The sequence below is a fragment of the Fringilla coelebs genome, assembly GCF_963513975.1.
Source record: "Fringilla coelebs genome assembly, chromosome: 5".
NCBI classification, from domain to species: Eukaryota; Metazoa; Chordata; class Aves; order Passeriformes; family Fringillidae; genus Fringilla; species Fringilla coelebs.
The window spans coordinates 12,120,687-12,135,644 of NC_140033.1; the positions used below are offsets into that span (position 1 = coordinate 12,120,687).

Genomic DNA, 14,958 nt, shown 5'->3' on the forward strand with positions numbered 1-14,958 from the left:
ACAAGCAAGAAACAATCAAGGCCTATACATTTTTACCCTCCATAAACTTCAATATAACATTGCCTCCAGATGTCAGAAGACTTAAAAGAAGTCTAAACGCCTGGCAGTAGGAGTAAAACTAGTAAACTAGTAACTAGTAACTCTATAATGATATAAGACAATAATAAATTTATATAAGACAAACTAGTAATTTTAAAATTATATAAGAATGTACAAGTTTCTTTCTCCTTTTTTTCAAAATTCAGATCTATACAACAAAATTTAAATTAAATTCTTAACATTTTAATTTAATCTTAATATCATTATTTAATAACGTTTCCTATCCATCTGCTTTAGGGAAGAGTTATGTAGTGTTGGCTGTGTTTTGTTTCATTTGGAGATGTTTTAAACCTAGTAATCCACTTTTGTTATAAGACATAGGATGACTGTTATTTTAATACTGAGAAATTCAGCTTTTTCTAGCTCAGAACCTACCTCTTACAAGATCAACATCTATGAGGTCTGGTTTCACATGTCCTGTTTTCTTTGGTTTGTTTCTCAAACCCTGCAATAGATAAATACTATCAAAATACCTTCATGCAGATGACAGACATTACAATAGACAAAAATATCTATGTGGTCAGTAATTGTATTTAACCTATACTGAGACTGAAAATTCAGACAAACATGTCAACTTCATAGATTTAAAGTACTATAAATTAAGCATTCCAAAAAACAATGCACAATGGATGCCTTTTACACACTTTACAACCTATATAAAACCCAACCAATTACTGACCCACCAGGCTATTTTTCAAACAGGCACTGAGAACTCATGGCTTTGCATTATGCAGACAATGTATGCACACACTTGCAAGAATTAGTAATACATTTCTAGTAGCTTTTCAGAATTTTTGCAACAAATTACATTCTTGGATCTCTTTACTCCTTGGATGTCTAACTCAACTTCACAAAATGCTTACATTGCAACTCTTTAATTCCAAACCCAGATAGCAATTCACATTGCAATGCAGGAGCCACTAATCAGCAAGCTCTCAGAAATCCAAATTCTAGGAAAGTATTGAATTTTTCCTCAGTACTGAATAGAGATTAGCCAATTAATAGGAAGGGGAAAATCCCACACAACAGGAATAAGCAGGAAGAAAAGCAAGCTTTTTTTTTTTTAGAAGCAGCATCTTCCATCACAGAAGACCCAAACTTGCTGGCAAAGCTTTCAAGTGTATTTTAATGCTAAAATGTGATGCTTTACTCTCAAGTCTCAGAGACAGCTGTGAGTTTATTCTGCTCCCCTTAGCTTAGATTCTTGGTCACATTACACAGTAAGGAAATCACAGCATACAATTCATACAGAGTAAAATAAAATATTTCAAAAAATATTTAGAATACAAATGAAATTATTATGAAAACCATTTAACTGTTCTCATTCAAAAAGCATTTAAATTGGTGAACTGTACATTTCTACCATTGCCAGGGATTGTCCATGTGTAAAAACACTACTAAAATGTAAACATTAGGTATAAATGAAAGCATATAAATAAAGTTACTGTCAATGAGAAATAAATCAGTGAAATCTGGTAGTGTTAATCTTTGTAAGAATAATATCAAGCAAAATGTTCAACTGAATGCAGCTTAAAATATTTCTCACATCTAAATTAAACTGGATTTCTTTTTCATGCAGAAATAAAGATAAAAAATCAAACTGAAACAAGCTAGATATGTAGTCATTACCTAATGTGTCTATTAGAAAAATGAGTTTACTTGAAACAAAAAAAAAAATTAATGGACAACTGAAACAAACAGGACAAAATGTACTCCGAGGATGACAAATAGACACAACCAGTTGTATTTTAAATGCAAGCACTACAAAGACCTTATAATGCAAGATTTTTAGAGAACTGCAGTCCTAAAACTGCAGTAATTTTATGTGGGATGAGAAAAGCAACCCATAATTAGAATTGGAAATTACCATAATTCTAGAATCAGCTACAGATTCTTGTGAATTTTGCATAAGTGAGCCACTCCAATTCATAAAGAAAACTGAAGCTTAAAAAGAAAATGCTGAATGGTATAGTCATTTTCAAATGTATTAGTGCCTATGGACCACAAGATCTCTATTGAAAGTCTAAATGAAGATGTGCTTCTTGGAAGAAATAATCCCCTAGAAACACATGCTCAATCTTAAGAAAAATTTACCACTGTGGCTCAAATTATGTTTTCATGTTAAAGAAAGAACTCTGAAAAATCTAAGTCAAGAGTACACCTTGATGTGACCTTCAGAGGAAAAGAAATGGTAAATCATTCTTTAAAAATTCCACAAACAGTACTTTCAGCACCCATGGACTTCACTGAGTTGACTCCTGAACTGTTTGCCACACATAGCAGAAGTACTCCATTTATTCAGATGCAATTTCTACACTTTAATGCATCATACATCTCTAACACACATGGAAAACAGCAGTTTCAGACTAGGGTTATTTAAAAAAAATACTCAGTGTTTCATAATGCTCAGACCCATCCAGTTAGTTCATATAATTAATCTTCATAAATCCTATTGCAGTTATAACTAAATTATAAATTTGTAGTAAGAGAAACATATTTGCGACCACAATATATGAATTTTTCAGATTTTTAGTGATGTTAATTTATAAATCATTATATAATTATCTCTAAATTTATAATGTGAAAGCACTGTAGGAACTTTGAGATTAAAGCACTAATATGCAATACCTGAACTTAGTCATGTGCCTTGATGTTACCGAACTGCACTTCATTCAGTCAACCCAAACTCAGACACCCCCAGTAATTTGTTAGTTATTGGACTCCTGGGCCAAACAAGATGCTGTTTGCAGTCAGCATGTTTTTGCAGCATTTGTAGCAACTATTTGAGTAATGTGCTATTACACAGCAGTTAATTAATGTACTACCCCCATAGCTGTGACGGGGTTTCATGGCCATGGGAAGGACCCTTCAGGCAACCCCAGGCTCAGCTGTGCTGCTGAAATACCATGGGGTCCAACTTAATGTGTGCATTTCTGTACAAAAACTCTGCAGCTCAGGTCAGGAACAGCTCCCACAGAAGGCAAGCAAGTCCCCACATACAGTTTTGTTTAAGTACTGCAGAGTGAAAAAACCCATCCCCGAGGAAACTGAAGCAATGTACATTTTACTGATGTTAAGCAACAGCAACACCTTGAAACTCATGCAGAAATAGCACAATACTTCCATGCAATGTTGGAGGGGGAAAAAAGGTTAATTGCAAGAAAATGTTAACTAAATTAACATCATGGGTATTTTGTATAGAACCCACAGAACTGGTACCTATAGGAGTGATTCCTTTATGTCCAAAGCAATTTAGCAATGTGGCAGACACTGATAGGTACTGTTAGTTAAACCAAAATGCACAGAACACTGTTAAACTGCTTGTTCAGAGAAACAAAGCCTGAGGTACTTACCAGTCTAATAAACTGTACAAAACAATGACAGCATCATAAAGGAGGGAAAGTAAACTGCAGGTATAAGGTAACTAACTGAAAGCAAAGAGAGCTCAGATAACTGACATTAGAATTCATCACAAAGAAAAGTGAAAGACAGAGGTATTAACACAAGTAAGCCCTGTCTTAAGATAAGTGAAAAGAAAAAAAACTACTGAGATACAGAAAGATGCATCACACTAAATGGTGCAGAGTTATTAATTATGTAAAATAAATAGAGCATAGTACACTGGTTACATTTGGTTACACTCCAGAAGTCTAGTTTTACTTTACCAGTATTAAATACCACCACATACAATGTAGATTACTTCAGCATACATAACCACAAAAAAAAAAAAAAACCTGCATTATTACCTTTATTTCTCTTTGCTCTACTGATTTTTCCCATATTTGTTGATCATATGCTCCAATCTAAAAAGAAAAAAAACCTACATTAGTATTTAAAAGATAATAAAACAAAATCAAATCAACCTTCAACAAGAGAAGCATGAAGCCAGCAAGTTATTTCCTTGGGGAGTTTACAAAGAAATTTTTATCTTCTCCATTCCATCTTGGCTGGACAGGATCAAGCTAATCTGTAGCTGAACTGTGACAGAGGGGAGAGCTGACCTCACACAGCCCCAGCCTCATCCCAGGACTCGTGCAAGCCCCTGCACTGGGAACACCACGCTCCCTCCCACCGTGGGACAGGACTGCAGCCTCCACAGGAGAGCCAGCAGAACTGTGGCAGCTGCACTGACATGGTCTTTCAGATAACTTCAAAAGAAACATGCACATCTAGTTGAACTCACAGCCTCAATTTATTTTTTCTAAACCATCTATAATTCCTATTCCACTCCACCCTTTTTTAAAGCCAGATGATCTTAGCTTTATCTCTTCACAGTGCACAGCAACCAGATATATGGTCAGGCTGGTAATCAACCAGCTTATAGCCCAGGGGGAGCCCAATGAATATAAGGAAACAGCACTTTTCCCCATTGACTGTCAGATATTTACAGGAAGGGCAACCTGAAACTTCAGGATCTAAGATGGTGACAAGAACAAGTCAATATACGAGACAACATATCCAAGTCTTGTAAGAAGTTATCAAAAATCATCAGATTGCTGTGAACTCTACACAAACAGTATTTCTAGGTAATAATCAGTAATAACCTCTTTTACTATAGTAATTTTAAAGCCTTGCCATCCCAGCTGTTCTACCTAGACACAAAAATCTTGTGTATCTGGGGATTGATTCACATCACACACTCTGAGCAGCTGAGTGTAAGATCACTTTAAGGTCACCAGAGAGGACAGATGCAGTTCCTAAGACTCAAAGTTCCTTTTCCAGCCTGCAGAAGCGACAAGCAGCTCAGTCACACACGTGACAGAGAGGAGAGAGGAACAACTCCCATCACTTGTGCAAACCTGCACAAATTCAATCTTATTGCAAGAGTGTGACTCCTCCTTCCAGCTCACAGCTGCAGCAGACATACGAGACCCCAGCACAAGTGCACACACCTTGTACATTGTTTTCATTTTTCTTTTAGTATTTCAGCCTTCAGCATTAATTTAGAAAGAAAGAAAGAAAGAAAGAAAGAAAGAAAGAAAGAAAGAAAGAAAGAAAGAAAGAAAGAAAGAAAGAAAGAAAGAAAGAAAGAAAGAAAGAAAGAAAGAAAGAAAGAAAGAAAGAAAGAAAGAAAGAAAGAGTCATTCTTAATTAAAAAGAATCTTTTAACCAAGGATCCAACATAAATGCAAAAAAAAAATGCTCAGGGAAACCAACACACACCTACATAAACAAAGAAATCTAAAGGCATCTTCTGTGCCTCTAAACCTGACCAATTAGTGGAAAAAAAAATAAACATTTAAAAAAAATCTAATTTAGAGTAGTAAATTCCAAAGCATATCTAAGATTGAAAGTGAGAATAGCAAACTGAATTACTCTTTCCCAAATTTAAATACTATTTCCTATTCATAAGAGCTAAACAATTTCTATAGTTTGCTACTTTAAAACTTTGCAAAAGAAGCAATCTACTGGCTTTTTGATATTAATAAATACTTTACACATCCCATTTGGAAAAAAAGAAAAGAAACTGTGGAAAATAACTAGGGAGTCAGGCATAGTAGTGGGCAGAATTAAGCACCTACTACAATTAAAGTAATTAAGCCAAAGGAAGTTTAACAGCTAATTCCACCTGGATAACAGCCAGCAATTAAAAAGTCAATATATTGAAGAACCACTCCACCCAGGCATTTACAGCTAATTGTTCTGGCTTTTCCTCTAAATCCATTTCAAATGAAATTTCAGGCCTTTCTGGTTTTCATTAAATTTGCTAAGAGCCCCGAGTAAAATTTTTGTGCTGTGTAGCATTGTGTCCTCCCCTCCCCACTTCCAAAAAAATTTCTTTCTACAAGGACAGAAGGAGGGATGCAAGTCTGCGTCCCGTTCTGTTATGTAACAACCAAATGAGGAAGGAAACCTGTGTGCCAATAAAGCTGCAAAGCAAACTCCATTCATAATTCCATTCATAGCTGAAACCAGTATAGAATTGAAAGTCATTAAAACAGTGTTCTTTTAGACAAATACCAGACCATTTGTTAAAGGAATTCTAGGAAACAGACCCCAGAAGGTATCTGATAAAAGGAAGTTGACTGATTTTAAATCTTAATTATATTTTCCAACAAATATTTATTTTCCTTTTTTAGGTAGAAACTTCCACCTCCGCAACAAGACAAGAAGCAGGGATTTTGCCATTCACATTTCTCTTTTAACATTGCCCTGTAAAGCAATTATTCCATCAGGAGGTAAAATAAGAGATCCAGAACTACTTTAAAGGACAGGGTCCTTTACAACTGTTTTACTGGAGAAATGGATCAGTCCAACCACCTCTGATCAACTTTAGTTATTGACATCTGAGCACAGGAGCGTTCAGCAAGGCAAGCTGGTGGAAACTGAAAGGAGTGGAAGAGAGAATTACAGACAGCAAGTACCATTACAGTCTCTCACATGGTTTTTGTTGATGTTTGGGGTTTCTTTTTTAATCTACTTCATATCACCTCTTTGTGTTTTGGCAAAGTTTAAGCAGGTGTGTGTGCCACTCAGCACATTAAATTCCAACCTGATACTCAACCTTCCTTCTCAGAATCTGAATAAACACCCCTCTAAACTTCACTTCAAAATGTATCAGATTAAAATACATGAAAACAAAGCCAACATTATAAAGTAGAATACTGGATACTGGCACACTTCATTTCCCACATTACACAAAAATAGGAAGAACTAGTGTTACTCAAACAAGGCAAGCAAAAAACACAGGCATTAATTTTTTTTTCTCTCCCTTATGTCAGGAAAGCAGATTTAGAGTTTGTGAAATGTGTCCTGCAGAATTCATTGAAAGGTACATTTTCATTTACAACAAACTAAATTATAACATACAATGATTACCAAAATGCTGGACATTGTATGAATTAAAATCAACATAATTTGTGAATGAAGAAGGAAAGTTAATACTAGCAAACCTTCCTAGGTTTTAAATTATTGAGCTCACCAGTGAATTCCAGCTTCAAAGACTTTGGATTTACAAGTATTTGCATTTGAATTCTGTTTAATGTTAAATCTAATGTAAATCTAAAACAAATATAGGCTCTTGGCTATTCATGTATTTCCTTACAACCGTACATACCTGCAGGACATGGAAAAGAAGCCTAGCACCTAGTCTAGCACCAAAGAAATTAAGCTCTAAAGGCAAGTAAAAGGAAGGAATAACCTTCCAGAGATAAGATCAGGTTGGAACCTGAATAATTTAAATATACATAAAACTTGCTCAAAGGAAGGTCTCCCTCAATAAGCAGCTGTCCCAGGGCTCCTCCCAGGCCTTGGCTGGAGCTCTTCTGCCAACAGGAATGCCCTGACCAACTCCAGTACCCATTTACTACCCACTGTGCCTGGAGTCTTATCCCTCACAGCTGCAAATTCTGCACCATCCTTGGGAGAAAATAAAGTACAAAACACAGGAGTCCAAAAAAGGTCCCATTATAAGTACACAACGGCAAGAAATGCTTCTAAAATCTCTTCAAGACCTAGCACAAGACTCTTCATGTAACAGCTCATCACTGATACTTTCAATCCATCAGTCTACCCAACAGTGGGCAATAAACTTCTCTTAGAGCAAACTATAAAACACAATATCCCAATTTTAAATTGATTTCACACAGAAATTTATTCTTATTTAATTTCTGAAATACTTAATACAAACTTGTATTCTATTTTTTATTTGTTATGACTTGGCAGAAAATACATGAACAAAAAGTTAGATAACAAGCCTATTGTCTCATTTTGAAATGTAACTTTTATCACCAAGCATCAACACAACCTTGTTATAGGAAACTTGTCAGTAATATGCTACAGATATTAAAAACTGTGGTGTAACCTACCTGTAGCTGAAGTAGATAAAGTAGTAGATGTCATTTTATACAGAGTTTAAATCATGCATCCCAGACCTCCTCAATGCCAAGATTTTATCCAGTCTATCCAACTCAGCTACCTCTAAAATTCTGAAGATCTCACACCTCAATAAATACAAAGTAAAGAAGATAAAAGGGATTCTGTTCATTTATGCATTTGCAGAATTTGCAACCATTCTTCAAGGGATTATAAAAATTTTCAGAATATTAGGAATTAAATGCAACTGAAAACTGCGGCCACCCTTTCACAACAGAGAAGCAGGTGTTTAACATCCTAAGTTAACAGGGTATAATAAACTTTCAAATAGGTCTTCTTGTAAAAAAAATTTCCTCACAAGTAATAATTAAAAAAAAAAATCTAATTGTATGTGACTTGGCATGGGAAATTACAACTATACATTTGGTAAACTCTATAAAGCCAGCTCTTGACTGAAAGATTAAATAAATTTGAGATCCTTTTTAAGTGCAGACTCCTCATAACATTTTCTGGGTTTAAAAGATATGTGCATCTCTTGCAATTATCTAAAAATAACTGCACTTACTCTTGCCCAATCAAATACGTCAGGAAGCATTTGATCAAATTTCTTCATACATGTGAAATTTGGCACCTGTACTGTTTGGCTGCATAACAGCAATAGCAATTAGCTTAAGTAAATAGTTAAGCTACTGAAAACACAGCAGTATTTAGTTCAAAGCACAGTGGAAAGGGCTTTAGCACTGCTCAATGTTTCTTCCTGGTGCCTTTCTCATAAGGAGCCACGTGTGCATCAAGATTGAACTTGAGCTTTGTGAATGACACTGATATTCACTTTAAGCTAATGTAGTGATGCTATCAACCTGTAGCCCAATACTCACAAGGCCCTTCTGATTCTAATGGAATTGATCAATATTTTAAGAGGCATTTATAATTTATGAGCATGCAGACTAGCAAAGATTATAATCCTAGGAATACATAGTATTTCCTCTTGGATCTTAAAACTTTAATGTTTATCAATAATGAAACTTGTGTGCTAAACTTTGCTCTTTAAAATGTCTAAACACTTTTACAAGCCACATCACAATAGTATAACAATTCCAGAATATGTAAGGTCTAGAGTTTGGTAAATAAACAACAAAGCTGTTTCCTTGGAGTGTCTGACACCTTATTAAAATATTTAGTGCTAAAATATTAGCAAATATGCTTTATTAACTTCTACAATCAAGCATAATTAAAATATGTATGTTTTTCTTCATCAATTTTAGTATTAAGATATCCATATAGAAATAATTTCTATACAGGCAATATTACTAACTTTTACAATAAGTCTCATTTTCTCAAAATTTAGAACAGGATAATTAAAAGTTATTTTGAACTGCTTTTTTCTTACATGAACTGATCCCCGCTGCAGTAAAGGTAATACTCTGGTAGCTCAGCAGTATAATTATCTCTGTTGGAGTAGATTTCTAGTCTTGGGATGGGGTTTTTTCTGGATATTTTTCATTTTCAAGGATGGCAGGTTTTTTCAATTTTGTTTATGGTCAATATGTGGACTGGACAAGCTAAACTAAGACAAACTTAGCTGATAAAACATAGCTAGAAATCACTATAGACAGTGGTACACTGTCTGTTAACAGCAAGGAGTTTAGTAACTTTCAGTCAAATGGAGAAGGACAGTGAAGGGATTAAGGTTCTATATTCTAAGGCATAGAGCTTTGAATTTATAACTGCTGAATCGTTACTTCTGATTTTAAAATATGCCAAGACCCCTCCCTTCTTCTTGTCTGGTGCCAGAGGGAGAGCTGAAACCAGCTATTTGGAGTAAAATTAAGCAAGCAATTCAAACTTTAATAAGAGTTATTTATTATTAACTATCTGAATTGCCAACTAATGACCCACTTAAATTCTTCCAATAACTGCAACAGCACTGTATTTACAGCCATTTCACTGAACAATAATTTTACTAAGGCTTACTTTAGAGATACCATCCCTTTCAGAGTCCAGTAATAGCTAATTAAACATTTATCAACTACATACTAATGTTTTTTCTGAATTATTCTTCACTGATTAATTCTTCTTAAGATCTGTCAGCCATACTTATTTATTGCCCTGAGTAATGGCTTACAAATTTTAAGATATCTACGAAAACCACAAAACATCTCTTTTCATCACGCAATTAAACATAAACTACATACAGAAGAACAGCTAGAAACCAGGTTTGTAGGTTAAACTAAATGAGAGTAGAGGAATAACCAAAGGTAGACACAACACCCTAGGTGCTGTCTGAGGTGAGCTGACCAAGAGCAATCCCTGGGTCCATGGCTACACTACTGCTAACAACATCCAGCTACTCTCCAAGTGTTAAGGATTTAACTCTGAAACATTTTATTTTTCTTAATGATAATGTAGTTGCACAAAACAAACCAGCCTCAAGATGTAACTGGGAAAAGAAAACCACTCTGACAGGCTCATTATTCAGTATAATTCCCTGAAGATCTCTGAAAATCTAGCAAACTTTACTGGCGTTGCCACTAGGATTTCAGAATATCATTACCCTGATGTCCCTGATCATTTCCACTTCTCATAGCATGCTTTCCTTGTTACCCCTGCATTTGTCTGGGTGGCTAAAATATCAACCAGATCACACAGGAAGAGAAAAGAAATTGTTAGGCTATAATTTCAAAAGGCCTAATTAAACAATTTAAGAACCGGAGAACCCTTCTCAAGACAGAGGGATTTCATCTCATCATTCCCCTGCCATTAGATAGGTTCATCTCCTTGTAGACTTGCAGTCTTACTTTTAGCTGGATGAGTTTCCTGACCAAATTCACTAAATAAATGTATGGAAGTCTGTGGGAAGGCAAAGCAGGAATGGGAGCCTACAGGCAGGCAAAATGCAAGCCTGCTTCATTCAGCCACAGCTCCTGCTGGAGCTCTCTTTTGCACATTCAGAATTCAGAGTTTTCAGATTCAGAAACCAGAGTTTTGCCTCACCAAACAAGGCACTGAAGGTAAATCCCTGCTAGTTCAGGCAACTGCTTGAGTACCAAATGTGGAAGGAAACTCTATCTAAGCACACATTTTCTTCCTCCATGCTCAGACAAATGCCAGCTCCAACACTCGTCAAGTTTCAGCACTTAAGTCAGATGTTTTCAAATCAATGCAGTTTCAGCATCCAAAGTTTTAGGTAAAACAGCCATAGAGCCTATCCATTTGGTAAAACCTGCCTTTGGTGCCAGGGTGAATAATGAATTATGTGTATTCAATGCCAAAAAGGAAATCAGGTGCCTTCAAGGTAGGATATAATCATCATTTAACTCCTCCTTTATTAACTTATTACAGGGACCAGATTAGGAAAACTAAAGCACGGATAGAGTTAAACGTGGGCAGGGACCTCAAGGGCAACACAAACAAGCTTCTACAGGTTTGTTGATGACAGAAAGAATGCTAGGAAAAAGTGGGCCCTCTGTGGAGAGAAACAGGAGAGCTGGTTACCAGGGACATGGAGAAGTTTGAGGTCAAGTGCTCCAAGCTGCAACCTGCTCTAGTGGAAGATGTCTCTGACCATGGCTGGGGGGTTGGAAAATGATGAATTTTCAGGTCCCTTCCAACCCAGGCCACTCCATGAATCTAAACAGGCAAGTATAATCTTGGACTGATGAGCTGTAAAACACTGAATAGTAAGATCTTAAAGCAATGCCATTAGAACTCTAATTTTGCCCTTTAAAGCCATGAGAGAGAAAACATCTCATTTGTTTTATTGTGCCCTTTAACAGCTGTACCCAAGGGACACCCAGAGCAGCAGAAAGCTGCATTGGCAGAGTTAAATGATATGCAATCAGGTGCAGGATTCAGCCTCAATCCAATAAGTTTCATTCTGCTTTCCCCTACAACCATCCCCAAGAGAAGGAACAACATAATTGTACAAATTTGTTGGTAATATTGCAGGAGGAGTTTCCCATTTTAGCAGCAAGGCTTCTGTAAGGATTGAAAATCAGAAAGTCATTAAGGTAAATTTACACATCTTCTCCAAACGGGAAACCAGACCAAAAATTCCCTCTATTATTATCTGTAAAGACTGAAAGTATTTTAAGAAATTTATGCAAAAAGTTACAAGCATAACTTTTTTAACAGTACTTTAAACAGTATTACAAGCATAACTTTTAAAACAGTATTTTAAATTATTCATAACTTTATTATTTTTAACATCAGTTACTGTTACTCAGGCAATACTTCAAGGACATATATAGTATCAGTATCATACAAAAGTTTTGCCAACAGATACTGAAATTGTTTTCAATACATGTGGGGTGTCAGATTTTTTTCACAGGAAACACTATGATGACTTTCTCCACAAAATAATCAATTACCAAGCTGAAGCAATTTCAGTATTGTGGTACATACACATAATCCTAAGGATATGAACCAAGTGGTGCATCTATGTGAGAAGTTGTCTGGAACCCTTCCAGAGAGCCATGCAGACAGTCCTGCCACTCCCTTTTATTGCAAGAAGCAGGGCAGGTCCAAGGGCTGAAAACAAGCCAGGCCAACCCTCTGTCACACATATCTCAGCACTGTGCTCCCCAGTGCATCAAGAAATACGGCACAGGTTTCCTTTAATTTCTACTGAGTCAACCTGTATCCAGTCTACTGAATCAACCTGATTTCATGCCTTGAAAAAGTATTTGTACTGTCTGGGAAATGCACTGGAAGCACTAAAACTCTGTCCTTGCAACCTTGTATCTCAAATAACAAGCTGTTGTAATACCACTCTGAAATCTTACAATACAACTTAAAATAATTCAGGATTGATAACTGTATTTTCATGAGACAGTAATCAGGAGCTCCAGTGCACTAAAAGCAGAGTAAATCTATTCTCAAAACAGAAAAACATGTTTACATAATAAAAGGTCTGACCTTTTAAACAATTAAGGGTATTACTAAATCATCCTGGTGTAAGGAGCTCAATTTCAGACAATAGCATGAGTCATGAGTAAACTTGCTGTTTGCAAAACTTGTCTTAAGTAGGGTTGGAAGAGCTCAATTGCTTAACTCTTTCCATTGAAGAGATATAAAAATGTCTCCTGAGAAACCAACAGATCTTTGAAACTCAGTAGAGTGACACATATTTAAAAATACATTAAAACTGAAAACTAAGAAAGACAAGAGTAAGTTATGTGCTCAATATTTCTTACACAGCCCCAACCTACTCAAATGCTTCTTAGTCACCTATAACTAGAAATACCAGAAGTGAACTTTCTTTTTCAAGGCATTCATATATCAATTTATTAATCTGAAAACACCTCCCCAAAACAACAGTTTATTTTTTCTCATTTCATCATAGAGGTGAGTAATATCAATTTGATCAATAATGACTGCAACCCTGGTTCTCTCTTGCCCCAGAAACAAACTTCTTCTTCTAGAACGTGCTACATTTTGACCCCTCCCCACTTTCAATTCCAGTTACAGGTGTAATGAGTCAGCAGATCTAACCAGTGAGACAACTCTGACAACTACAATAAAACTGAAATTAAAATTTAAAACTGGAAGCAAACAACAGGTCTTACAGTTCAGTATCTTGACGTCATAAGCAAGGACTGAAAAAGAAAGTCTGCTGTCAACTAAACATTAGCACAACTCTTTCTGTTCCCCAAATTGAAATCCTTGGTTTAAACAACAAATCCATGGGTAAAAAATACTGTGCCATGTAACAGATTTAAACAAATAAATAAGCAAAGTCAAGGGCAAAGGTGAAAGAGTCTGGATACTCTCAGGAACAGATCGCACACACCACACTACAGAGTTAGAAAACTCTTTGGGGTTACCAGCCAGATCCAGGAGAACCCTGAATTTGTGGTACCTAAGAAATTACAGTCTAAATCACATGAACATCTGCAACTTTTCTGCAATACAGCCATTTGCCTCAGAACATTACACTTCCTCATACAAAAGCAACATAACTTGCTCATTCGGCAGATCCCAGTCCACATGTGGATTGCAATTAAATTTTGTTCACACCAGGGGGAAGACCAACATCTGGTTTATACTTGATCTTATCCCTCCTGAAGACAGATCAGTCCTTCCAGAAGTAACAAAAGCCACCTCAACACAACTCCTTGCCATAAAGGCACTGTGCAATTCCTGGCCAAGCAGACCCCTGTAAAAGCCTACAGAGATTCACCACAGAAATGCTGGTTTTACTATGAACAAAGAAAATGGAGACGTGAGTGAAATCATTGGGAAAAAGTGACAGAACAAGGGTTAAAAGAATGACTTGTACTGATAACAAGCAATCCTGTTAGGAGCAATGTCCTGGGAAAAGTAAAACTGAGGAATGGCTGGATTATATCAAGATCAGGTCTGCCCTCTGTAAAATCACACCTCAGTGACTCATCCTGCCTTCCTAACATCAGGAGGATGGAAAGTTGGAGCATATCAAATGCGCTACTCCTTTTACTGTATGACCAACAGGAAACACACATGTATTTGAAAAAAAAAAACCAAAACCAACCAGACAACAAATATTAATTCACTTAAGATTTACAGAGACTGCAGGCTCTTTCTTGCATCAAAGGACCATCTATATGTAAAGCTGAATATCATGAAAGATCTGTCCAAAGGATAGTGCATCATCACCAACAAAAACAACCTCAGAGACATGATGAGGATCTGACACCCAGCATCTCATACACTGCACAAAGGGATCCTGGCCAGACCAAATACAAACACAGCTTGCTGTTTGGATATCAGTACTCTAATATCTCTACACAGTGAGTGAATTAAGTGTACGAGAGAATGAGTGGAAGCAGGTAAAACCAACATCACTTTCCCCTTCCATGTGATCCTGCACTGAATTTCATTACATTAGATCTTTTACAAGTCATCTTCCAAATCAGAGTAAATGGTAAAATAAAAACAAACAAAAATTCATCATTAAACTGTGAATTATTTTCAAGTTTTTAATACATAATTGAATGATTGGTATAAATTAAGTCAGCAAAATTAATTTTTCTGCTCTTTCAACTGTACCTTTAATTCACTGTT

The 14,958-nt window shown here is 36.0% G+C and overlaps 1 protein-coding gene across 3 annotated transcripts in view; it reads right to left on the reverse strand.

Annotated features, from left to right (window-relative positions):
- The window catches only part of PHTF2 (putative homeodomain transcription factor 2), a 62,081-nt gene that overhangs the window by 32,801 nt on the left and 14,322 nt on the right, over positions 1–14,958 (reverse strand). For 2 of the 3 annotated variants that reach the window (XM_084206514.1, XM_084206512.1), the window contains exons 3-4: positions 3,846–3,902; positions 475–544 (exon numbers count right to left, since the gene is read on the reverse strand). In XM_084206514.1, coding sequence (XP_084062640.1) covers positions 475–544; positions 3,846–3,902 — 127 coding nt within the window. Of the gene's footprint in view, positions 1–474; positions 545–1,966; positions 2,122–3,845; positions 3,903–14,958 lie in introns of those variants that run through there. The other variant, XM_084206513.1, reaches the window with a different exon arrangement.